Here is a 26,428-nt window from a genome sequence, read left to right as displayed (position 1 = left end):
CCCCCTCTCACCTTGGACCCGAGGGTCATCTCTTTCTCTGAGTCTAGGTGGAAAGCTTCACTCCTCCTTACCCCTCTCGCCTTGGACCCGAGGGTCATCTCTTTCTCTGAGTCTAGGTGGAAAGCTTCACTCCTCCTTACCCCTCTCGCCTTGGACCCGAGGGTCATCTCTTTCTCTGAGTCTAGGTGGATGGCTTCACCCCTCCTTACCCCTCTCACCTTGGACCCGAGGGTCATCTCTTTCCTTGAGTCTAGGTGGATGGCTTCACCCCTTCTTCCCCCCTCTCGCCTTGGACCCGAGGGTCATCTCTTTCTCTGAGTCTAGGTGGAAAGCTTCACTCCTCCTTACCCCTCTCGCCTTGGACCCGAGGGTCATCTCTTTCTCTGAGTCTAGGTGGATGGCTTCACTCCTCCTTACCCCTCTCACCTTGGACCCGAGGGTCATCTCTTTCTCTGAGTCTAGGTGGAAAGCTTCACCCCTCCTTACCCCTCTCGCCTTGGACCCGAGGGTCATCTCTTTCTCTGAGTCTAGGTGGATGGCTTCACCCCTCCTTACCCCTCTCACCTTGGACCCGAGGGTCATCTCTTTCCTTGAGTCTAGGTGGATGGCTTCACCCCTTCTTCCCCCCTCTCGCCTTGGACCCGAGGGTCATCTCTTTCTCTGAGTCTAGGTGGAAAGCTTCATTCCTCCTTACCCCTCTCGCCTTGGACCCGAGGGTCATCTCTTTCTCTGAGTCTAGGTGGATGGCTTCACCCCTCTCGCCTTGGACCCGAGGGTCATCTCTTTCTCTGAGTCTAGGTGGAAAGCTTCACCCCTCCTTACCCCTCTCACCTTGGACCCGAGGGTCATCTCTTTCCTTGAGTCTAGGTGGATGGCTTCACCCCTCCTTACCCCTCTCACCTTGGACCCGAGGGTCATCTCTTTCCTTGAGTCTAGGTGGATGGCTTCACCCCTCCTTACCCTCTCACCTTGGACCCGAGGGTCATCTCTTTCTCTGAGTCCAGGTGGAAAGCTTCACCCCTCCTTACCCCTCTCACCTTGGACCCGAGGGTCATCTCTTTCTCTGAGTCTAGGTGGATGGCTTCACCCCTCCTTACCCCTCTCACCTTGGACCCGAGGGTCATCTCTTTCCTTGAGTCTAGGTGGATGGCTTCACCCCTCCTTACCCTCTCACCTTGGACCTGAGGGTCATCTCTTTCTCTGAGTCCAGGTGGATGGCTTCACCCCTTCTTCCCCCCTCTCGCCTTGGACCCGAGGGTCTTCTCTTTCTCTGAGTCTAGGTGGATGGCTTCACCCCTCCTTACCCCTCTCGCCTTGGACCCGAGGGTCATCTCTTCCTCTGAGTCTAGGTGGATACCTTCACTCCTCCTTACCCCTCTCGCCTTGGACCCGAGGGTCATCTCTTTCTCTGAGTCTAGGTAGATGGCTTCCCCCCTCCTTACCCTCTCGCCTTGGACCCGAGGGTCATCTCTTTCTCTGAGTCCAGGTGGAAGGCTTCACTCCTCCTTACCCCTCTCACCTTGGACCCGAGGGTCATCTCTTTCTCTGAGTCCAGGTGGATGGCTTCACCCCTCCTTACCCCTCTCGCCTTGGACCTGATGCAGGTGCATGTAAGAGCTCTATGGAGTGTGCCCAGTTAGAATCAGGGCACAGTGTTTATCTTCAAGTAGGCACAGTTGTTAAACGAGTTTCAGAATTACTTTCTAATGAAAGGTGTTTGAAATTGAATCCCCAAAAGCAGAGGTAATCAAACAGTAATATTTTCCTGCACCCCCATGACGGGCTCATTTTATTATCCAAGTGCACATGAATAAAACAGTGGGTTGTATAGCATATGTGGAGGTTATTAGACATGGCTCTGACAAAACCAGCTAGACACCTTAGGCTAGGTGCCGCCTTACTTACACTGCACATACAAAATGTGACAAAAATGTAAATTCTCCCAACATTTCTTCATACATATCGTGGGGCCTGGTTTAGGGTTTGGCGAGTGAAGTAAAGGCAGACAGGGAGTTGGGGGACTTTACCTCCAGCATCGTGCCTTTATTCCGCCTGCCAAATCTAGACATAGCCGGCGGGCCCGCAGATATCTCTATACATTGGCAAAAACCTCCATCCTTGCGTTTCCTGTCAAAGTAGAAAGTTTGACGGGTGGCTTTGTTAAACATAAAAGCCAGCCATCAAATTTTCCCAAAGCTTTTTTTATTTTTCAAAGACAAGCTTCCAAAGCGTGAGTTTGTTTCTGAAAAATAAAAAAACTTATGACTCCCATGGGAGTTTTCTCCAATTGTATGGATGTAATTTTTCTTTTTTTATGTTCCTTCACAGCCAGGATATACCTGCCAGTGACAGACAGTAAATAAAAGCCATCCGAGCACCAACTTTAAATACGGCGGACGGTTGTATGGCTTACCTCATATGGCCCCTACACCCTCCGGCTGTCAGAGGAAGGTTTACACCAATAGAGTAACTTTTAACCCATCAACTTAAACCTGGAGATCCACCCACCTCTATTCAGGCAGTCGGACCGAAAGTTTGACAAAGAGGGTACTCATTGTTGCGATGGAGTACCCTCTCCACCAGACTTCGAATCAGACCCATTGCACTTTGCAATATACCCATAACACAGTTTCAGAGGCAGAACTGAGTTATTTCTGTGATTATCTGGGATGGGAGAGAGAGAGCAGAGTAACTGGTGCTCTAAAGTCATTGTTTCAAACATGTACAAACTCTACAAGAGTCTAGAGTCCACGTCTGGAGGTCTTCCAGTTGGTCCCTACCTCCAAGGTGAATCTATGCCTAGGCTGCTAAACTTCTAGCCATGTTACACAGTAGAGTTCTTATGGATTGTAAGCATCAGGACTAGAGTGTTTGCATACTGGCTGTCTTCATGTAACTTTCTTATGAATGCTAACAGCTGGTTTAACTACAGATGTAACATTTACAGCCAAGGAAATTAGGTGAATAGTCAATCAACTATCTTAAGTGTGAACATAATGGGTAAAATTCCAAAATTCTACAAAGGAATGATAGACGCGAGCAGAGAACAGGGCACCTTGTCTGGGAAGAACACTGGGAAACAATGTGTAGGATGGGAAATAGTAACAGCTGGGTACGTAGATCAATCATGATACTTTTGAGAAATTAATCAAAGTTTTAAGTGATCCAGAGCATGTACACAATTTCTAGAATTAAAGTCTCACACCACGTTTACTACAGGAGAGAGAGGTATTCAGTTTGAGATCTGTTTCTCCTGAAGAATTATCAGGGTTCCTGAAATCAGACCTGACCAAGGCGAGGTGCCCAATGAGGGGCGCTTATAGTTTTTATAAGAATGGTCAATTTATGTTATCTCCGACTTCTTCAATGAAGATGAGTCTGCCTTACCCAGAGATATCAGTACATAGAGTTTGTCATGAGCATCTGTTTGGAAAGGGGATGAACCAGAATGGTGCATCATACCTACACCGTCAAAGGCGCAAACATGTCAAGCGTTGTAGTGGTGCTCAAACGACAACCCCCAAAATGACCAATGTTGCTTTAATCTATTTCAATGTACAAATCATGACTAACAATAAAGACTGGTTGGATTTTGAGTTCAGTGGATCCTAGAGCTTTTGTGTTGTATCAGTGCCTTTAAAAACATGACAGGGTTGGGGCAGAGCTACCACCAGTCAGGTTTAGATCTGACATGTAATTGATCTTTCTCCATCCCTAGCAGCCTTCAAACATACAGACGGTGCATAAACTAACCAATTTCCCTAGAGAGAGGCCCACCTCTGCCCATACAACAGTTTTTCAGTGCAGGTCTGACCGGGGAAGACCCAGAATCCTGTGCTGTAGACCTTGGCATGACATGAAGCAGAAGCAGCTCCTGTCCTGCTGGAGAAATGCCCTTGGGCGTCTAGGCGCTGTAGTCTTGCTATGCCACTTGGGAAGAACTGGTACTACAAGCTCCCATTGATACTATGACTTCCTACAGTGTAAGCAACCAGGCTTTAAGGCCTTCCTGAAGGGGGAATGCAGCTCCAGGCATGTGAGATGACAGGAAAGACTATTCCAAAGCCTTGCTGCCAAGACTGACAAAGATCTGCCACCCAGTGATGTTGTGCTTAACGAAGATTTATAATAGGACCATACCATTGGAACATGGATTTCATTCCAGCTGGACCTACCATCTAGAGAGCCTTATGCACAATGTAGAGTTCCAGAGTGCAGTGGAGAGTCCTGGTTTGGGACCCACAGCTTTCTAGAGGGTGCTAGAGTTGGCAACAGCCCAGCATGACTTAGAGGCCATACATTCACTAGCAAAGGACCATTGTGAGTGATCGCCCCTCCTTGCGGGTTCTTTTCTAGCACGTGTAATAGAAATGAAGGCTTGTATTGTCTCTGCTACTTACCCTCTGGGGCTCTTCGCTATTTTGGATCTGGGGGACCCTCAGGATCCTCCCGCGCCTGCTCCTATTCACCATCCTCACCTCCGTGTCAGGGTTTCCAATACTTTTGGGCCTCATAAATGCTCATTGATGCAGCTGTTTGGTGCTGACACTGTAGCAGTGTCCACCATTGTGCATTTACCAACATCTGTTATGGCCTGGCATGGTGCTCAGGGGTCTATCTATTTTTTCACCAGTGGGTCTATGTGTGCAAGGGCCAGAGGCTGGCTGTTATGGCAACCTCCTCATTGTGACAGCACCGAGGTGCCCCAAGCACCTTCATTGTGCTTTGCTCAGTATTGTGATATCACAGGTTATGGTGTGACAGGCAGGCTATTCTTAAAGAAGGGCCAATCCCTAGACACACCCATAAACTTTGGGGAAACTGGAACCATATAGTCAGGATGTCCAATATTGACCCTATGAGGGTGTTAGGCTATAGAGGTGATGCCCCTAAAGCCTCCCCTTTTTGGGGTCTCCTATGACTTTACAAGTCTAGGATTTTTGGCCACATATCTGCTTTTCCAATACTGGAATATCACACAGTGGACTATAAATACCTGCGCTTGCTCTTAACTGCCTTCACTATCTCCTCTCATCTTTAGTAGCCCCAAAAAGTCTCCAGCAATCTGTCGACCATGTTTCAACTAGCAGACAACATTTAACTGTTGTGAGGATCAATATAGTGGCACTTTTCTACTGAACCGCTATTAAAGGCCTGTAAGTATTGACACCACCAGATCAATTCTTGAGTATTGTCTTCCACCATGCTTCCTCTGAAAATATCTAACCCCTCAACTTACACTGCCCATCCCCCCTACTTCTCTCCTAAGATGCCCTCTCACACACCTCATCTTCCACTGCACATCTCCACTTCTTCGGTCCTTAGATGTCCTCTTACATACCTCATCTTCCACTGCATATTTCTACTACTTATCTCCTAAAAAGTAATTTCACACACCTCATCTTCCACTATTTCTCTCCTAAGATGTCCTTTTACACATCTCATCTTCCACTACGTCTCTCCTAGGATGTCTTCCCACACACCTCATCTGCCACTTCGTGTCTCGACTACTTCTCTCCTTAGATGTCCTCTCACACACCTTATCTTCCACTACAATTATCTGCTACTTCTGTCCTAAGATGTCCTATCACACACCTCATCTTCCACTGAGCGTTTCCACTACTTCACAAACACACCACCGAAATCTGGGAACTCCTCGACAGCACCACCCCGGACATCGCGTTTCGCACTGAAACCTGGACCAACACCACCTCAGGACCTGACATTGCCATTCCCCAGGGATACAAGATCTCGCGGAAAGACCACCCCACCTGCCCAGTGGGGGGAATTGCCATTCTCCACAAATCCACCCTCTGAGTGCACACACTTTCCGATGAGCCCACAGACCTGATGGAACACCTACACTTAAAAGTACAGGCCAGCCATGCCGCCATCCTCCAAGGAGCCCTCGTCTAGTGACCCCCTGGACCCCGCGGACCATTTGCCAACGCCATCACAACGGCATCACCCTCGCATCCACCAACTACACCTTGCTGGGAGACCTCAACTTCCACCTCGACAACCTACAAGACCCCAGCACCACATTCCTCCTGGACAATCTCCACAACATTGGACTCCCCAAGATCCTGACCGAACCCACGCACTCAACAGGACACACCCTCGACCCCATCTTCACAACAGGAAACTCCATCACTTTCAGCCACCCCACCGAACTCCCGTGGACAGACCATTGCTGCATCCATTTCACCTTCAGTACACCCCCCCATCCACAAAACCCAGCACCTGCTCCCACAAAGAAATTGGACCAAAATCACAGATGACCAGCTCACCACCACACTTGGCAACTGCACCCCAAACATCACGGACAACGACGACCCAGACACCGCAGCCCAAAACCTGTGCAGATGGATCTACGACTGCACCAACACCTTAGCCCCCCTCAAGAACAACAACAAACATGCCAGGAAAGCCAGTTGGTTCCACACCGGACTCCGAGAGTCCAGACGCACATGCCGCCACCCCGAAAAGGCCTGGGAAAACTACAAATTTACAGAAGCCAACAACAACTTCAGAACCGCCACCAACGCCCACCACCAACTCATCAGGAATACAAGAAAAAAGCGATCGAAGACAGAATCTCCACGCACGCGCACAACAGCAAAGAACTCTTCAGCATCATGATGGAGTTCTCCCAACCCATCAGCGTGTCTACAGACATCCCTCCCTCACAAGACCTCTGCGACAACTCAGCACCTTCTTCCACCACAAAATCAAGAACATTTACGTCAATTCTGACAAAGATACCCAACACACAGAACCCACACCAACCACCCCTGACACCTTTTTTTTTTTTTTTACAGAGTTTTATATACCGCAAACTTAACCCAGTATCGGGTATCAGAGCGCTTTACATAGCACCAGTTGCGTTACATGAGGACACATTCATTTTTGTTAGGCACGGGGAGATTAAGTGATTTGCAGAGAATCACAGGATGTTCAGCGTCATTGCTGAGACTCGAACCTGGTTCCCCAGATTTGAGGTCAACCGCCCTAGCCGTTAGGCCAACTCCTCTCCTCAAAGCCAACAATTGACAGCTGGACAACCCTCACCACCGAAGACACACTGAAGATGATGAAGTCAATCCACTTCGGGCCCCCACCTACCCCTGCCCACACTACATCTTCAACAGAGTCGCCGACACCATCGTCCCCATGCTTCACCACACCATCAACCGCTCCATCTTGAACGCCTCCTTCCCCTATGACTGGAAGCACGCTGAGATCAACCCCCTCCTGAAGAAACCCTTGGCAGACCCCACCGACCTCAAAAACTACAGACCCATCTCCCTGCTCCCATTCCCAGCAAAAGTCATTGAGAAAGCCATCAACAGCCAACTTGCCACCTTTATCGAAGAGCACAACATCCTTGACTCCTCCCAATCCGGCTTCAGAAAAAGCCACAGCACAGAAACCGCCCTCCTTGCCGCAACAGACATTATCCGCTCCCTCCTGGACAGAGGAGAGACAGTAGCCCTCATTCTCCTTGACCTTTCAGCGGCCTTCGACACAGTCTCTCACCGCATCCTAACATGCAGACTTCACGACGCAGGGTTCTGGGACAAGGCCCTCAATTGGACCCGCTAATTCCTCTCCGGCAGAACGCAGCGGGCCAGACTCCCTCCCTTTCCTCTCGGACCCCACACTAACCACTTGCGAAGTCCCCAAAGGATCTTTCCTCAGCCTCACTTTGTTTAACATCTACATGGCTCCGCTCGCCCCCATCATCAGAACCCATGGACTCGACATTGTTTCATACGCAGATGACACCCGACTCATCCTCTCCCTATCCAAGGAACCCAACGCAGCCGAACATAACTTTCAAGAAGGCATGGAAGCAGATGCAAAAGGGATGAATAGCAGCTATTTACACCTCAACACAGACAAAATGGAAGTACTCATCATGGGCCCACACCAAGATGCATGGAATGACACCTGGTGGCCCCCTGCCCTCGGAAGCCCACCCACTCCCATGGACCATGCACGCAACCTCGGAATCATCCTGGAATCCGAACTCAAAATGGACCACCAGATCAACTCTGTTGCATCCTCCTGCTTCCAGACCCTCCGCCTCCTACGCAAGACCTTCAAATGGATCCCCCTCCAGCACAGAAAGACAATTACACACGCCCTTGTCACCAGCAGACTTGACTTGGGCAAGGCACTCTATGCCGGAATCAACAAAAACCTCACCTGCAAACTTCAAAACATCCAGAACACTGCCGCCGGACTATTCCTCAACCTGCCAAGACACTGCCACATCACACAGCACCTGCGTACACTCCACTGCCTTCCCATCGAGGCTAGAATCACCTTCAAGATTCTCACCCACCCACACAAAGCCCTCCACAACACCGGACCAGCATACCTGAAAAGCCGACTCACATTTCCACGGATCCCAAAGGACCCTACGATCAGCCCAGCTCTCCAACTCCGTGGTCCCTCTCACCAGGAAGCCCAGATGGGGAGGCCGCTCCTTCTCCTTCCTCACGGCCAGAGCCTGGAACGCCCTCCCACTCCTCCTCAGACAGACGACCTCACTCCCCAACTTCACGAGGGACCTCAAAACATGGCTCTTCGATAGACCGCCTCCTGGATGGACAGGACCCTGCGCCTCCCACCAGCACCTTGAGACCCTTATGGGCGAGTAGTCGCGTTTAACAAACCCATGATTGTTTGATTGGCTCCACTGACTCATCTTTACGGTTTACGATTTAATTCGCTCCACTGACTTACTGGCGCATCTTTCCTGCTGAGTATTTTATTTGCTCCACTGACTCCTCTTTTACTATTAGTATTTATTTTTTTACCCTTGTTCATCTATCCTGGTTAGTATTTCAATCAATCCACTAACTCACTGTCTCATCTTTCCTGGTTAATATTTCATTTGACTCACTGCTCACCTTTTCTGGACAGTATTTCTTTTGCTCCACTGGCTCCTCTTTCCTGGTTAGTATTTCATTCTCTCCACCCACTGGTTCATCTTTCCTGGTTAGTATTTCAATCGCTCCATTGACTCAGTGACTCCTCTTTCCTGGTTAGTATTAAATTCTCTCCAACGACTCACCTTTTCCAGATAGTATTTCATTCGCTCCCATCACTGGTTCATCTTATCTGGTTAGTATTTCAATCGCTCGACTGATTATACTTCCCGCTTACCTTTCCCAGATTATATTTCAGTCGCTCCATTGACTCACTTGGTCATCTTTCCTACATGGCATTCCATTCTCTCCACTCACTGGCTCATCTTTCTTGGTTACTATTTCCTTTGCTCCACGAACTCAACTTTCCTTGTTAGTATTTCATTAGCTCCACTCACTGTCTCATCTTTCCTGGTTAGTATTTCGTTCTCTACACTGGCTCATCTTTACTGTTACTATTTCAATCGCTCCACTTACTAGTTCACCTTTCCTGGTTAGAATTTAATTCGCTTCACCTAATGGTTTATCTTTCCTGGTTAGTATTTCATACGCAACACGGACTCATCTTTTCCGGTTAGAATTTCATTTGACACACTTACTCACTTGTTCATCTTTCTCGGTTAGTATTTCTTGCGCTCCACTGACTCATCTTTCCTATATGGTATTTCATTCACTCCAGTCACTGACTCATCTTTCCTATATGGTATTTCATTCACTCCAGTCACTGGCTCATCTTTCCTATATGGTATTTCATTCACTCCAGTCACTGACTAAACTTTCCTGGATCATATGTCATTCACTCCACTGACTCACAACTGACTGTTACAATTGTTTTGCTTTTTGCTCCGCTGATTCGTTGGTTCATCCTCCCTGAATCGATGTTCCCATACTGCATTAATTCTGTTTCCTCTTTCTGAAACATGCATTCCCCCCTCCCATTGACTCTGGCTTAAAAGACTATACTGAACCCGTGCACAGGGCATGAAAAGGCACCATGATGCGCAAACCGTGGGAGAAGAAAGCCTCAAATGACTGAAGAATGAATAGTCCTGACTTTAAAACCCCTCCGCCCTGTAACACGCATCCGGGCACCTTCCTGTGCCTCATAACACCTCGTGGAGTATCTGATATTTTGGTGGCAGGCCTTTAGGAGTAAGCATGGGCGGAAAATCCATTCCGCTCGCTGATTTTGCGGATTTTCGGTAAATTCGCGATCCGCGAACGCTCGCGAATTTACCGAAAATCCGCAAATTTGCACGCAGCAATTTTTTTTCTTGGTGATACAATTTTGCGGCGTGCGGCGTAAGTTCGCAATTGTGAACATGTAGGTGCGGCGGGCAGCAACAATCTCGCACTCGCAAAATTACAAAATTTCCAATTCTGCACAAGAAATGCACTAGCAAGCAGCATAGACCTTCTGAAAATGATGATTTTTATCAGAATAACTCCTCAGGTTGACATTTGCCTGCCCTTTTTTGGATTTGAGGCCTTTTGACTTTTTTTGGATCACTTTTGGATTAGAAATCAACTTTCACAAGTAAGTTTGTTTGGGGCATTACATTTGCTGTTCTGCAGAAAAACGAGTTTTGCTAAACTGAAAGCACTCAGCAGGTGCAAAAGTTCAAATTCATCATTAATAACCATTCCCTGTACTGCTTCCTGACTGGGGCCCCTCCAGAGTTCAGTTGCTAGTTGCAACAATTGTATGACCCTGCTCTGACCCTCACAGCCGGATCATAGAATAGCTACAAGTAGGCCACAAAGGTCCTGGAGAAAAAAAATTGCACTGCAACAGAAAGCAAATTACAGATAAGGAAGCAGGTACCAGACTGGAATTTTAAAACAGTGACACATTAATAAATCAACCCCAAATTAATTCATGTCAGTTGAAGCAGGGCAGGTGTGCTTGCTTTTTCCCTCCATAATCTACAGTGATGATGATGAACCAGAGGGTGGCATTGATGTACCAGAGGGTGGCATGGGTGAAACAGAGGGTGGCAGTGTTGAAACAGAGGGTGCTGTGAACCTGTGATGATGAACCAGACGTAGAAACAACATAGTCGTGACCGTTGCGTGTCGACAAGTAAGTTCGCAATTGCGAACTGGTACAAAATCCTCGCGAACTGGCAGAAACCCTTGAGAACACTATAAAAACAAAAAAATCTGCAAATTCGCGAGAATTCACGGATTTTGCGGATTGCGAGTTCGCAAATACGCAAATTCGCGAACGCCAGATTCGCAAAATTCGCCCATTCTTATTTAGGAGCCGGAGTTGTAATTGCATTTGCACAGGTCACCTTCCTCCCTGTTAAGAGGGTTCAAGATACTGACACCCGGGCTTCCAATTCGACTCTACCAGCCGAACAGAAACAAGCAGTATTTCCCAGGTCGCCCGCCAGGGGGGGCTCATACAGAGGTTCCCGTGCTTTGAGAGTGATCCTCTTCTGAGCCTGGCATTGGACTCTCCCCAGGACTGAGACTTGGTGGCGGTTGCAACACCTTTCATCTGATGGGCAGGCTTCTGTTCTCTTCCCCTCAAGTGCAGAATCTGAGTCCAGGCCACCTATCTTTTGCAACCAGAATGTTACCCAGCAGGTCTTCACTTCTACCTTTACCGGTTAAACCTTTAGTTTAGTGAGGACTGCTGGTCAAGGTGATCCCTGAGACAGGGTCATCTTCCGCAGGATGAGGCCTCCTCTCCATGGACCACCTGGTTTATCAAGGGGTCCATCCTGCAGCCTTCTCTGGTGGAGGCAGAACCCGAGCATGGGGCCTCTTTCACTTGCTTGTGTATATTATCTCCTGCGTCCATTTCCCCATCCTCCCAGGGTGGTGTTTGGGGTACTCAGAGAGTGAGGGGTGGTCCTTCCTCAATGAATGGTCCTTTTTTCGATGTTTCTATTCCTGTTTGCTCATGACCCTGAAAGGTTTGCCTCTCCCTGCCTCCACTCATGGAGACTTATCTTGCATTCCCATCCGGAAGGAGCTCTGTTGAGGCAGAGACACATCTGGTGCGAGGCGTCGGCATCTGCAGAAAGCTGCACCGACTCAGAAGGACACTGGCCCCTCCAGGGACCCATGGTGTGCCGGACCTTCTGAACCCTGCGCTCCAGAGAGACAGAGCATCTGTCGCGCCCCTCTCAATGGACCACAGGGCAGGCGGGGGCAGCCATGTTGATTGAGGGTGTCCTGACGTCCACCCTACTATGGCTCTGCAATCTGGGCCAAGTGCAGCCCTTTCCGTCCATGACTCTCAGGGTAGAGAGGGCTTGCGGTCACATGTGATCAGAGGGCTAGTGTGGGGGTGCACAAGCTCAGAACTCAAAAGTAAACTAACAGAAAACCAGCTTTTATGTCCAGCCTAGTGCTTCTCTTTTAAGAAAAAGAAAGTCACACACAGTACTAAATACAATGTAATTCAATTTAAGGTACAATTTAGGGACCCTCGTGATATCCTACTCTTGTGGGGCTAGACCCACTGAGTCCCCATTCTGCACTAAACCCACCCTTGGTAATCCACTACTGATCTAGTGGGCATGTGGCAGTTTGTTGTGCTCCTCCTGGAATATATACTTGTACTTTGAAGTTCTTACGGGGGGCAAGTCATGGCCAGCAACCTTGGGGCCACCGTGCCGGCACACTTGTGTGGCTGTCCAATGCAGAATCGACTATAAACTTTTTTTAAAAATGTAGCGCTTAGAATTCGCTGTGCTATATCCTTATTCCCTATGTTTTTGGCCTTTCCAGTCAGAGGCCCTTGGCACACCCAGACAAGGGAGGTATCATTTTACTCGGGAGACTGAGGGGATTGCTGAGTGGTAGGAAATTAGTGCCGGAACCGTGATCCCACACAAAAATTTGAGGTTTTCACAGGATTCTGGGTAGGAAAACGTTGCGGGATCCACACAACCCATACCTCCATGGACTCCCCAGGGTGCCTAGTTTTCAGAAATGTGTGAGTTTGATACGTTTCCCTAGGTGGCTGCCAAGCCAAGGCGGAAAACCCAGGTGCCCCCCCCCTTGCAAAACCATGTTGTTTTGTGATAGGTAATTTTAATGTCTCCACAATGTGTTTTGGGCCCTTGCCTGTCATGGTTATTTGGCCCACCCACACAAGTATGGTACCATTTTTATCAGGAGACCTGGGGGAATGATGTATGGTAGGAAACTTATGTCAGCCCGGTAATCCCACAACATTCCCACACACAAATGTAAGAAAAAAGTGTTTTTTTTGGCCTAATTGGAAGTTTACAGGGGATTATAGGTAAAGATAGTTGGAGGATCTATGCAACCCATACCTCCCTGGACTACCCAGGGTGTCTAGTTTTCTGAAATTTGTGGGTTTGGTAGGTTTCCCGAAATGGCAGCTGAGCCCAGGAACATAAACGCTGGTGACCCCCTTGATAAACCAGGTTGTTATGTGATTGATAGGTGGGCACCTGTGTTTTTGGTCCTGGGTTTGCAGAGATCTAGGGGAACCTAAACAACCCAGACATTCCTAAAAACTCGACACCCGTGGGAGTCAATATTCTGCTGCAAAGCTCAAATTTAGCGAAAAAAGTCAAATTTTCCTCCAATATCTGTGTGGGAAAGTTGTGGGATCACTGCAGGGCACATGTTTCCTACCACACAGTGTTCCCCTCAATCTCCTGATAAAAATGATACCTTACTTGTGTGGATGGGCCAAGTGTCTATGACATGGAAGGGACTGAGTGGGGCCCAAATCGGGTCTAAAGGGGCAGCTTGCTTATCCGTTTTTGGCTGACTTTGGGCACCCACACAAGTGAGGTATCATTTTTCCCGGGAGACCAGGGGGGATGGTGGGTAGTAGGAAATTTGTGCCTGAGCAGTGAAATGAAATGAAAAAGAATTTCTAAAGCGCATGGCTGCCCTTGAGCGTCCCAGCGCTACGTGTACACACAGACAGACCTCTGAACCGCATCCAGAGATGTTAGTCATTCTGGGGGAAAAGGAACGTTTTCAGAGATTTTCGGAATCTGGTCAAGCTAGGTTCTTTCCTCATTGATGTTGGGAGGGAGTTCCATAGCTGACCCGCATTTATTGAAAAGCGGCGTCTTCCGGTCCTTGCTCTTTTTGCTCTCGGATAGCTACCAGGTTTTCCTCGCCAGAGCGGAGCGTTCGTGATGATTTGTAAGGGCGGATCAGATCTCTGAGGATCGGAGGGCCTGTGCCTTGGAGGACTCTGAACACTGTACAGAGCGCTTTGAATTTCACTCTCGCTCTTATGGGCAGCCAATGGAGTGCTTTCAAGGCCAGTTTCGCTGACGTTCTTCTGGGTGTATTCGTCAGCAGTCTTGCGGCTGCATTCTGTGCCCTCTGGAGCATGTTCAGGGTGTATTCCGGTGCAGCCAGGAAAAGGGCGTTGTTATAATCCAGTCTTGACAGAATAAGGCCCTGTACCAGCAATTTCCTGGAGTCTAGTGGGAGTAAGGGCATAACTTTCCGTATTGAGCGGAGCAGCCCATAGCAACACCCTGCGTTTTTTTTCGCCTGAGTGTGCATCGACAGCTCCGGTTCAAGCCAGACGCCAAGACTTTTTATGGATCCCTTCGGGGTCGGAGGATCTCCTAAGCAGGCCGGCCACATACATTTGGGAAGGGAGGTGCAGAGATTTCCCAGCAACATCACCTCGGTTTTGGAGGCATTAAGCTTGAGTCTTGAGTCGGCCATCCATGCCATGATGTTGGTAAGGCAGGCGGCAAACTTCTCACCATGGTTTTCTGCGAGCGAGAGCGAAACAATCAATTGGGTGTCATCCGCGTACGTTCCGAGTTTCACTCCAAAGGGTGCGACCTCCCCCTCCAGTGGGGCCATGTAGACGTTAAAAAGCGTAGGGCTCAGTGATGAGCCCTGCGGGACACCACACTGAAGGGGGGTGGGCACTGATCTATTGTTGCCCTCGCACACTTGATATGTTCGATCACTCAAGAATGACGTTAGCCAGGTGAGCGCCAGGCCTCTTACTCCCAGCTCCTCCAACCGGTGGATCAAGATCTTGTGATCCACCGTGTCAAATGCCGCGCTCAGATCCAGGAGGACCAGAGCTGCTGATCCTCCTGAATCTAAGATGCACCTGCCCTCTTCTACCATGGTGATCAGTGCCGAGTCAGTGCCCTGACCGGGCCGAAAGCCAGTCTGGGTGTGCCGTAACAACTCGTTGGATTCCAAAAAGGACGAGAGTTGCCGGTTAACCCATTTCTCAGCAATCTTTCCCATCCCTGGCAGTAAGGAGATTGGCCGAAAGTTGGACAAATCGGCGGGGTCAAGCCCCGCTTTTTTTTAGCAGGGCTTTTAATATAGCCTGCTTCCAACTGGGGGGGGGGACCTTGGCGGCGGCAAAGGAAGCGTTGAGTAGATCTACTGCCGGACCCGCTATGACATCCGTAAACTGCTTTAGAATGTACATAGGCATGGGATCCGTCGGAGAGCCACTTTTTTGCGCGGCCAGCTCTTTACAGAAAGCTTCCCTAGTGATCGGGGCAAACTTGTCCAGCACGGCTCTATCAGTGGCCAGGCAGCTCTCCCCTAAGGGCGGGCTCTGACGGGGCAAGGGGAGGCCGGCTATGATGTTTTGAATTTTCTGGTCAAAGTACTGGGCCAGAAGGTTACAGCGGTCCGTACTCCCCTCTGAGGGTTCTGGAGATACTGGAACTTTGAGCAGCTCTTTGAGAATTTTATAGGTTTCCCTTGAAGAATTGGCTGATGATTTTATCCTATTTTCAAGGTAGGCCGCTTTGGTGGCATTGCGTGCCACTTTATACGTTCTCATGGCTGCCCTGTACTCTTGTAGTGATCCTACAACTCACCCAAACAGAAGTGTGAAGAGAATGTGACTTTGTAAATAAATTTGAGGTTTTCATGGGATTCTGGTTAAGAAAACAATAGGAGATCCAAGCAAGCCACACCGCCAGCCAAGAGTCCGTACACGCACACAACCATCTACACATACCACCAGCTCAGCACCATCCACACCCACCGCCAGCCAAGCGCCATCCACACCCACCATCAGCCAAGCACCATCCACACACACCACCATCCACGCTCACCACCAGCCAAGCGCCATCCATGCAGACCGTCAGCCAAGCACCATCCACACACACCACCATCCACGCTCACCACCAGCCAAGCACCATCCATGCAGACCGTCAGCCAAGCACCATTTAAACACACCACCAGTCAAGCGCCATCAATGTACACCACCAGCCAAGCGCCATCAAGGCACACCAACAGCCAAGCGCATCCACACACACAGCCAGCCAAATTCTATCAATGCACACAGTCAGCCAAGGAATATCCATGCACACCGCCAGCCCAGCGCCATCCACGCACTCTGCCAGCCCAGCGCCATTCCCCCACATCGCGAGCCAAGCAGAGCCAGACTGGGAACAGCAACCAGCCCTGGCAGATTGCTCCTAGAACATCCCTGAGTGGGGGTTGGGGAGGGGGGTGCTGATAAAAAGCACAGCTCCCGTTTTTCTTTTTTACTAGGGTCCGATATTGCAGCACTGCTGCAAAACTGGCATCTAGTGGCAAAACTGCCCCCATGGCCAGAAAACCAGCTCCCACCCCTCCAGCCCACTAGCCAAATGCCCGGTGCCCACTATGGCCAGTCCGGCCCTGCAGCCAAGCACCATCCATGCACACAACCAGCCAAGCACCATCCACATACACCGCCAGCCAAGCACCACTCCATGCACACCCCAGGCAAGCACCATCCACATACACCGCCAGCCAAGCACCACTCCATGCACACCCCCAGGCAAGCACCATCCACATACACCGCCAGCCAAGCACCACTCCATGCATACCCCCAGGCAAGCACCAATCTACATAGACCGTCATCAAGCACGAGTCCACCCATACTATTAGCCAAAAGCAGATCCACACCCACCACCAGCAAAATGCCAGCCAAAAGTCAGTACACACAGACCGTCTACCAAACTCCAGTTTATACCCGAGACCCTTGAAGGATACAGATCACCCTGAGATGGAAGAGGAGCCCCAGGACTCAACACGTCAGAAGCACAAGATGCCTGACCTAGGAATGGCCACCATTCCCAGAACCAACACTGAAAATGACTATTGATAAGGCCACAACAAGACCTTCATCAGCCTCGATATCTCTGACATCCGCAACTAGGACCCAAGGTCAGCATAGTCAGGGTCAATGGTCCTTAACGGGCTACCTGGGTCCAACAAAGGACCGGCCACAAGAAAGACTTGATTCAACGCCCCTCCAACGTAGCCGTGGTCCCATTGGGTAACATACGCGCCCTCTCTATACCTACCCGGACTTAAGTCTCTGATCCGTCAACACAGCTAGACAGAAATATCCCTGTCACCTAGAGAATTCCTCTATCGACACCACCCCCTTACCAGGAGATCAGGCCAACTCCAACTGCCTCACCCGGACCCAGAGAAACCCCACTCAGAACGCCCCCTTCCCCTCTGCTCCCCTCCTCCCGAGAAGCAAGCCCCCTGTCTCCTCAACTCCCCCTTCCCCTCCTGACCTGACTACACTCTCTCCTCTACACAACATTCCATCCTATTTCACATTGGAGAGAACCCGCCTCCCTCACAACACAGAAAAATGCCACCGGATATGCAATTGGCTTCCACCCCACAAATACCAAACTATCTGGGTCCCCATGGGCTGAACTCCTTCGCCATCACCTTTACCCCCAACCTCTCCAGTAAAGCGAAGAAACTCTTCAAACATAGATTCCTCAAACAACATCCCGAGACGCTATTTGTAGACACTTACCATTGCTCCTGTAGAGAGCAGATAAAAATGGACTTCATTTTCCACACTGAAAGGCCCGACAACTGGACCATCATTCTTAACACACACCTCATCATCTCCAAAACCACCACTACATCCCACACTCTCTCCCGAATCACCAGTCGTTGAGCGGCAATATTTCCTTAACCATCTTCGTTAATGGCACAGTCCTGATACAGGCTAAGAGCGCTCACCTTGAAGTCTTTGACTCCCTCTTCCTCTCTTTAAAAGAGGCTCCCGGGTACACCTCACGATCAGGACCGACTTCATCCCTCTCCCCAGAGACCCTTTCACGACAGGGGAGGCACCGGACCCCTCTCTCATCCGCCTCAAGATCCCCCTTCCCACCATCTCGAGACTCCTACTGTAACTCTGTACTCCCAAATAACGATCTCTCCCCCTTTGGCATATGACCTGCCCACCCCTGCCCCCCTCCCTTCCCCTACTGACTTCCAGGATCGAGAATTACCCTCTAGCTCAACCCCCCCATAGCCCCCCTGTCCTCATGCCACACGAGAACCGATGCCTGTCATGGGGCAGTACCCTCTCTGCCCATGAGCCCTCCCTTAATCAAACCAAGCAGCCCCTCCCCCAATAATCATCAGGACCGGGCCATACACCCCTCCTTTAACAACCATCTCGACAGGGATCCACCCCCTGCTCAAAGGGCAATGCTACCCCAGACACCCTCCCTCCCTCATCGGACCCTCCCCCCTCACCCAAGGACATCGCTGCCCCAGACACCGTCCCTCCCTCCTTGGATAACTTGACCCAATGCCTCATCCTCCTAGAAACTCAGCTCGAAATCCTGATCTGAGGCCTGAACGAAACTCTATCCAAACTGACCTTGTTCCGAAAGCCGACACAGCCACCCACTGAGCTATCTAGTCTCACCCAACCCAATCAAGGCAAGGTTCCATCCCCTAGTGAGCCTCATGGTCCCCCCAGACCCCGACCCTGGTCCAACAGAAAAGGGAATGATAATTGTTACGAAAGGGCCAGAAGAGCATCAACCGCACTTTCCCCTCAGGACGAGGCTCAACTAGCCTCATACTACGAACCCCCGGTGAATTCCTCCCCCCAAATCCAAATAATTGCGGGATTTAGAAGTGAACACCCCCTTCGAGATTCCCAGACCCCCAGCCCACTTAGCCTTCCTACCTAGACCCCAAGCCACTGAGAAAAGGAGCAAAGATGGCCCCCCCCCCATCAACTGCATGCTCCTTAACTGCAGATCAGCCTCTAAACATGCAACCGAACTAGCAGAAGCCATCCTCTCCCATGATATAGACATAGCTTTCTTAACGGCGACCTGGCTCAATAATCTCTCCTACCCCAGCATGGACATGCTGGTGCCTCTCGGATTCGCAATGATCAACAAAGACAGGCAAGTGAAAAGAGGTGGGGGCAAAGCAATCATCCACAAGAACAACATCTCCATCACAGAAACCTCCTCTTGTCTGTAGAGCTCCTTTGAATGTCTCTCAGTCATCATCAAAACACATGATACCAGGCCACCTTCTATACCACCCCTAAGGCAACTCCTCAGAATTTGGGGTTTACCTTGCCGACCTGATTGCCCATTGCGCACTCGGCAACTGTCACAACATATTTCTGGGCGACCTCAATCTAAGATGGAACGAAGTAAAAAACTCGCTCATTCAAACCCTAAACAACCTATTACTAGAAAACAATCTGACCCAACACTGCTCAGAAGAAACTCATCATAGAGGAGCAATCCTCGACGCAATTATAGCCGAAAGCAATACAATCTCCATCGACCACATCCTCCCCGTTGACTGGTCCGACCACCACATAGTTCTTTTTCACATCGACCGCTCGATCTTGTCCAATCTAATCCTCAAACAAGACCCCCAAAAATGGGTCAGGAACACAGCCCAGATCCCTCGAGCTGACCTAGAAGAAATAATTAGCTGGCTCCCCCCAACACCACTGACCATCTCTCAACTACTGAACTCACCTCTCTCTACAACTCCGATTTGACACGCACCCTGGATCACCTTGCCCCCATGAAACAAAAAAAATCCAGGAACATTCCTTCCAGATCATGGTTCTCCTCTGACATCAATGAGGAAAGAAGACAGCTAAAAGCCACGGAAAGAATCTGGAGGAACAATCCCTCTGCCCTCCATCGTGATCAACTTCAAGTAGCACGCAGGATGTACAAAAAGCACATTAAGAACACAAAGACAGCTTTCTTCTGCTCTGCGCTAGATACTGCAAAAAAACGCCCCGAAGAGCTTTTCAATATCATCAGGAAGCAAACCTCTAAGCCTATACCCCCTCCACTAAGGCATCCAAAGAACGTTACGACAACTTCGCCATCTTTTTCAATGACAAAATCGCCAAGAGAGATCTCTCACTTGGCTCAAATCTCATCCCCTCCACCGAGATCAAATCGACCAAAACTCCTGTTAGCACCTCCTTGAACCCCCCATAGCCCTGGTCCTCCTTCATTCCCATCCGGGAAGCAGAGATAGTCAAACTAATCTCCAACGCCAAACCCTCATCCCACGCCCTGGATCAGCTTCCCCCTCACCTGACCAAAGACCTGAAGCTTGTTCTAGCCCCGCTATGGTGCAGGATCATTAACAGCTCTGGAATCCTACCTGAATGCCTCAAAGTAGGCCAAGTCACGCCACTGATGAAAAAAACCAGGGCTAGACACTGAGGATCTGAATAACTTCAGACCTGTATCGAACCTACCTCTTTTGTCCAAGATCTTGGAAAGATGTGTACACCCTCAGTTGACCCAACACTTGGATAACATCAATCTCCAAGATCCCCATCAATCAGGCTTTAGAAAAGGCTGCAGCACCGAATCCGCATTCCTCGATGTCATAGACGATCTACTCAAGTCACTTGACTCATATCAATGCTGCCTTCTCATCCTCCTAGATTTATCGGCCGCATCTGATACAGTTGACCACAAATTTCTCATCAAGGTTTTACAAGAAAGGGCCGGTCTTCAGGAGAAGGTCCTCAACTGGTTCTCTTCCTTTCTCCACAACCGTTCACAAAGAATAAAAATTAAAAACTTTGAGTCCGACCTCCACCCTGTCACTAGGGGCGTTCCACAAAAGTCAGTGCTCCCCCCTCAACTTTTCAACATTTACATTGAACCCCTCACCTCTCTACTCAGGAAATCCAACATCCCCTTTCACTTATAAGCAGCCGACAGCAGCTCTATCTGGAAACCACTTCAATTGATGACATCCAGAGACTTAACACCATGTTCAAGGAGGTTCAACACTGGCTCACAAACAAACAATCGCCTGAAACTCAACCAAGAGAAAACGGAAATACTCCTCATCTCCAACAAAGACGAAAACCCCCAAATCGAAGAATGACTCAAAGCCATTGACCCCCTCAATGGTAACCTCACCTTAGCGAATTCTGTAAAATCTCTAGAGATCACCCTCGACTCGAAACTGGACATGAAGAAACACATTACAAGATCCGCTAAAAGTGCCTTTTTCAATCTGAAACTACTATACAAAATAAAACCCTTCCTCCCACCCAGGACCTTCAACAAGCCACCCAAGCACTGGTGCTCTCCAGAATAGACTACGGGATCGCTTCCCTGACTGGGACGGGAAAATCTAACCTCGCCCCCCTGAAGACAACCTTCAATGCAGCTGCCAGAATGGTTACGGGAACTAAGAAATTCGAACACATCTCTCCTGCTCTCAGAGAACTTAAATGGCTCCCAGTTGAGTTGTGAGCCAGCTTTAGAACAGCCTGCCTCACTCACAAAGCTCTGCACACAGGCAAACCGGAATAACTGGCCGGCACACTTAAAAGGGCCGGCCAGTCCGGAAACCTCAGGAACTCTAACTCTCTACTACTCAGCCCGCTAAAAACTCGCAAGCACAAAACCGCAAACAAATCATTTGCTGTAAACGCACCAAAAATACGGAACTCCACCCTCCCCACATCAGAACAACTCCCTCGTTTCCAGAATTCAAGACACTACTCAAAGCCCTCTTCCTCGACCGCTCTCTAACGAACTGATAGAGCCAAGGAAGTTCCTTGGCTGACGCTTCACCTTACCTTAACTTTGAGATCGATGACACTGATTCAGATCAAGAAAACTCTCTGCTAATTGAACAATGAATACGCTCGTATGAGCGTCTGGTTAGTCTTGCTCCCTCCTCCCCTTTGCCCCTTCGCTTAGGTGCATGTGCCCTACCTGTCGCAATTCCTCATGCTCTCCCAATTTCCTGTACTGTGTATGTGCACAAAATTGTATATGCTGTAAAGCGCTCTGATACCCCTGGGTCCAGCCAGCGCTATGTAAACTCCTAAAATAAATAAATAATAATAAATAAGCACACACACAAACTCTCCGAGGTTTCTTGTGGTTTTCTGCCCCTGCTTGGGTGCAGATGAGAATTAAAATATCACTGAAACAGCCAAAATATGTGCCGAAAAAAAAGGGAGCGGCCCTTGCCTTTGGGGTTTACCACTGGCGTGCCAATAAACATATCCCTGGAGCCTAGTGGGCTTTCTGCCACCCGCATGTTGGCGGATAAGGGGTGATTGCCCTGATCTGCCTTCAGAGGGGCAGAAAGCCTTTTTTGGCAGTGGGGGCATTAGCATGCCCATTCTCTGCAGCCCCCACCCCTACTCATAAAAAAACAAAATCCCTGGTGCGTAGTGGGCTTTCTCCCCCCCACCCCCGGGGGGCAGCTTACGGACTATTGGCCCCATCCAGGGAGTGAGAAAGGCTGTGGCAATTTTTTTCAGAGGGTGGAGGCATTGGCATGCCCATTTTGGGCAGACCCACCTCTACGTACAAACAATAAAACAATCCTTGGTGCCTAGTGGGCTTTCTGACACGGGGCAGATCAGTGGCTATTGCCCCCATCTGCCTCCTGGGGGGGCAGAAAGACTGTGTGATTTTGGGGACAGGGTGGGGGCATTGGCCAGCCCATTTTGGGCAGCCACCCTCCCTATATACAAAACAAATCCCTGATGCCTCGTGTGCTTTCTGACCCCCAGGGTGGGGGGAGCACACTGGAGGCTAATGCCCCATCTGTTCGTGGGGGTCAGAAAGACTGACTTTTTTGCGGTGGTGAGGGAATTGACATGCCCATTTTGGGCAACCCCCACCCATATAAACGTAAAAAAATACCTGGTGCCTAGTATGCTTACTGCCCCCAGGGTGGGCAGATCAGGGGCTACTGCCCCTATCTGCCTCCCAGGGGGGCAGAAAGACTGTGGAATTTTGTGGGGATGGGGGCATTGGTATGCCCATCTCGGGCAGCACCCGCCCCAAAATAAAATAAGCTAAATAAACCCTGGCATCTAGAGGGCTTTCTGCTCTCCAAAGGGCAGATCAGGGGCTATTGCCCCCATCTGCCTCCCATGGGGGTGCAGAAAGAATGTAAAATATTGTGGGGGAGGGGGCATTGGCATGCCCATGTCAGGCAGCATCACTCCTAAATAAGATAAGAAAAAGTAATCCTTGCCGGCTTTCTGCCCCCCTGAGAGGACAGATCAGGGGTCTATTGCCCCCATCTGCCTCCGGGGGGGGGGGGCAGAAAGACTTAAAATAGTGCAGGTGATGGGGACACTGGCATGCCCATCTTGGGCCGCCCCATCCCTAAATAAAATATTTAAAAAAACAATCCCTGGCTGCTAGTGGGCTTTCTGTGCGTCTAGGGGGAAAGATTTGAGGCTACTGCCTCCCTCTAACCCTCAGGGGGGACAGAAAGACTGACTTTCCATCAATTATTTTTGGGGGGCAAAGGGCCTTTCCCAAGGGGCACCTCCCCCCTCCCTTGTGTCTAATGGGTGGATCCCTGCTTGGGGATTGTCCTCCTTTGGGTGATCCCCAACCAGGGATCCACTAGGGAGGGGTACCATTGGAAAGGGGAGATGTTCCCCTTTCCAGTGATACCTCTCCCATCTTTCTACATGCTCGGGGGCTGAGATAGCCCCCTGAGCACGTAGAAAGTGAAACTGAAATGAGCCTGTCCGTCCGACACGCCAAAGGGCTTAAGAAGAAGCGCACAACTTGAGAGTTTGGAAAGTCTGCTGTCTTCCACTGCATTTCACCAGGGCTTCGAGTGAAGACATAACCGCCAGTGTTGTTTCTGGTCTGACCGGATTCTGCGTCCCAGCTGGTGCACTGAGTGTGTGCCTGGCTGAGCTTGGCTCCCCATGGAGATTCAGGGGCATATTTACAACAGCAGTTGCCTCACCCTTGCTTCACGTCTTGCGTGACCGCGCATGGCTTGATAGATCCAGAGTAACGCAGCGCAGTGCAAATACCCGTGTTGTGTTGCTCTTCTGCATTCTGCAGCACACATAGAAAAAGGACAATCCCTCAGAGGATTGTTTTTGTGCAGGCAGGAGTCCCTTCCTGCACAAAACAATCCTGATACAACATTGGCACTCTTGCACCGCGGTGCACGCGTGCCTGAGCTGGCTGTAGGTAGCCAAAAGGGCGCCAGTCCAAGCAATATAGAGGAATGCACCATATAAATACAGTGCCCTTTACCTTTTACACATCACGGCACAGTGGCCGGCTGCGCTGCTTGAAATAACGATAAATATGCCCCGCGGTGCGGAGAAGCAACACAGATAGTGAACGGGGAACACTCGCTGTGTACGTCCCACGCCATACCGTCTCTGTGTGAGGACTTTGCCAAGGAAAGAGCGCTCATAATTAGGTCATTTTCTGAACACCATCTTGCACGCCTGTTTTTCACGAGACCCATTTTTCTACCACTCTTGTCAAGACAAAACAAGCCTTGGCAACGTGAGTATCTCTGTAGTTGGTTGCCAGCTTTTTGGCTTTGTCAATGCTTGATTTTTATTTGTAAAATTGTATTGTCCCACTCAGTCTTTTCCCAACTCTTTCACACAACCTGTCTCTTACCCGCCTGTCCCACACTGCCTCTGACCCATCCTTCCCGCACAGCATCAGACAAACCCCCTCACACCACCTATTGGATAAGCCAGACCTCTCTGTCTCTGATAAGCCTCATCCTGCTTCCCACACTGGCCCACTCCCACCACTGCCCCATTCTTAGTGGCCCATGTGAGTGGACAGCAGAAGCTGAATTTTGCCTCTCTCAGTGCTTCTGAACTGTTGTACAAAGTCCACATACAGGCAGCCACATCGAAGAGGCCACTTCCACTGCTGAGACAGGTCACACTGTGTAAGTCCTGCAGATTGTTTAGATTGGCTGCTGTCACCAGTTTAAATGCCACTGACCTGACTTAATTCTCAATGGGTTCAGAATTGCATGGCTCAAAGGTGGTGAATTATCCAACCAGGTAATGTATTTATTTATTTGAGGTGTTTTATAGAGCACGAACACGACCCACCAGGGTGTCAGAGCACTGTACAGATAGCAGTCAGGCCATACATACAGGGTTATGAATGTACATCCTTGCTTGCGGACTCACCCACCGATGGGGCATACACCTATGCCCCAAAGGAAATGGTCCTTCAATCTGCTCTTGACCCAAGATTTCCAATGGGCGGTGTCCAAGTAACAAGACCCATGTTGCTTTTTACTCATTTGCAAGCTCACCTTGGTTAAGACGCACTTGGGCACCACCATGGCCATGGCCTTGCCACCAGCAGAGAGGTTCCTTCTCCCATCACTGCAGCCTGATCTCATCTTCAGGCAGGTGCCAAGCTTCCTGCAAGATCCTTCCTTGGACTGTGCGGCCACATGGCCTCCTGCTTTCAAGTGATGCCGCTAACCGGACTCTTCATATGTCCACCAAAGTACTTTCAAAAGACAAGCCTATCTTCTTGTCAGTCAATGTCACCCTGAGGTGGGCAGCACTCCAGCTACAGAAGAACATCTTCCATTATCCAGACTATTCCACCTTCCAGAACACCACCGAGCAGTGCCCTGGTAACAGAAGGTTCCAGCTGTAGACACCAAATGAATGTGGCTGTAGCTGGCCTTGGGTCCCTCGCGGAGAGCTGTCTGTCTATGGGGCTTCTTTTAAAAACAGCTTCACACATAGAAACAAACATCAGACACACATATATCCCTTCTTAATCAGAAACCATGCATAATGCTTTATAGTGTATCCTGAAGCAAGCAAAACCCTTGCATTTTTGTGCACAAACCTGTGGCAGAATAGACACTAAAATGATGTTCGGAGCTTTTCTCCAGGTCTTTGATGCAAAGTAGGGTGAGGACCATGGAGCAACACAATTCAATACTGAGTTCCATTATTCAAGGCCTGATAGATCTAATTCTTAGATCTTTAAAAGACCCGGCATTACACCCACTTAGGACGAGCCGTCTGCCAGAGGGAAGGCAGCTCCTTCAGCACCAGTCCTGGTGTCTAAGGGCCTGATTTACAGCTTGGTGGATGGGTCACTACGGTGACGGATATATAAATCCTATAGAATATAATGGGATTTATATTTTGGCGGACAGGATATCCTTCACCAATGTGATGGAGTGACCCATCCGACAAGATCTGAGCCAGGCCCTAAGTGCGGTTTTGAGTTTCAGGAGCATCATTGCTATCTCTACGGATGGGTCTACCACCACAACACTGAGGTAAAAAGATTGTGCTACAAAAGTATTGTAGCTAGAACATAGACTACCAAATATGGTGAAGGGACGTAGACATAGTTAAGTATCGATTCACTGTTCTTAACTCCACCTATATTTATGTA

The 26,428-nt window shown here is 49.6% G+C and overlaps 1 protein-coding gene across 1 annotated transcript in view; it reads right to left on the bottom strand.

Moving 5' to 3' along the window:
* The window catches only part of FBXO24 (F-box protein 24), a 142,601-nt gene extending 117,198 nt beyond the window's left edge, over positions 1–25,403 (bottom strand). Inside the window, exon 1 of the mRNA XM_086945721.1 lies at positions 25,314–25,403. Coding sequence (XP_086801847.1) covers positions 25,314–25,403 — 90 coding nt within the window. The remainder of the gene's footprint in view (positions 1–25,313) is intronic.
* Between the last annotated feature and the right edge of the window lie 1,025 nt (positions 25,404–26,428).

The sequence above is a fragment of the Lissotriton vulgaris genome, chromosome 12 (genome assembly GCF_964263255.1).
Source record: "Lissotriton vulgaris chromosome 12, aLisVul1.2, whole genome shotgun sequence".
NCBI lineage: Eukaryota > Metazoa > Chordata > Amphibia > Caudata > Salamandridae > Lissotriton > Lissotriton vulgaris.
The sequence above is the reverse complement of the archived record's forward strand: the minus strand, read 5'-3'. Positions and strand labels throughout refer to the sequence as shown.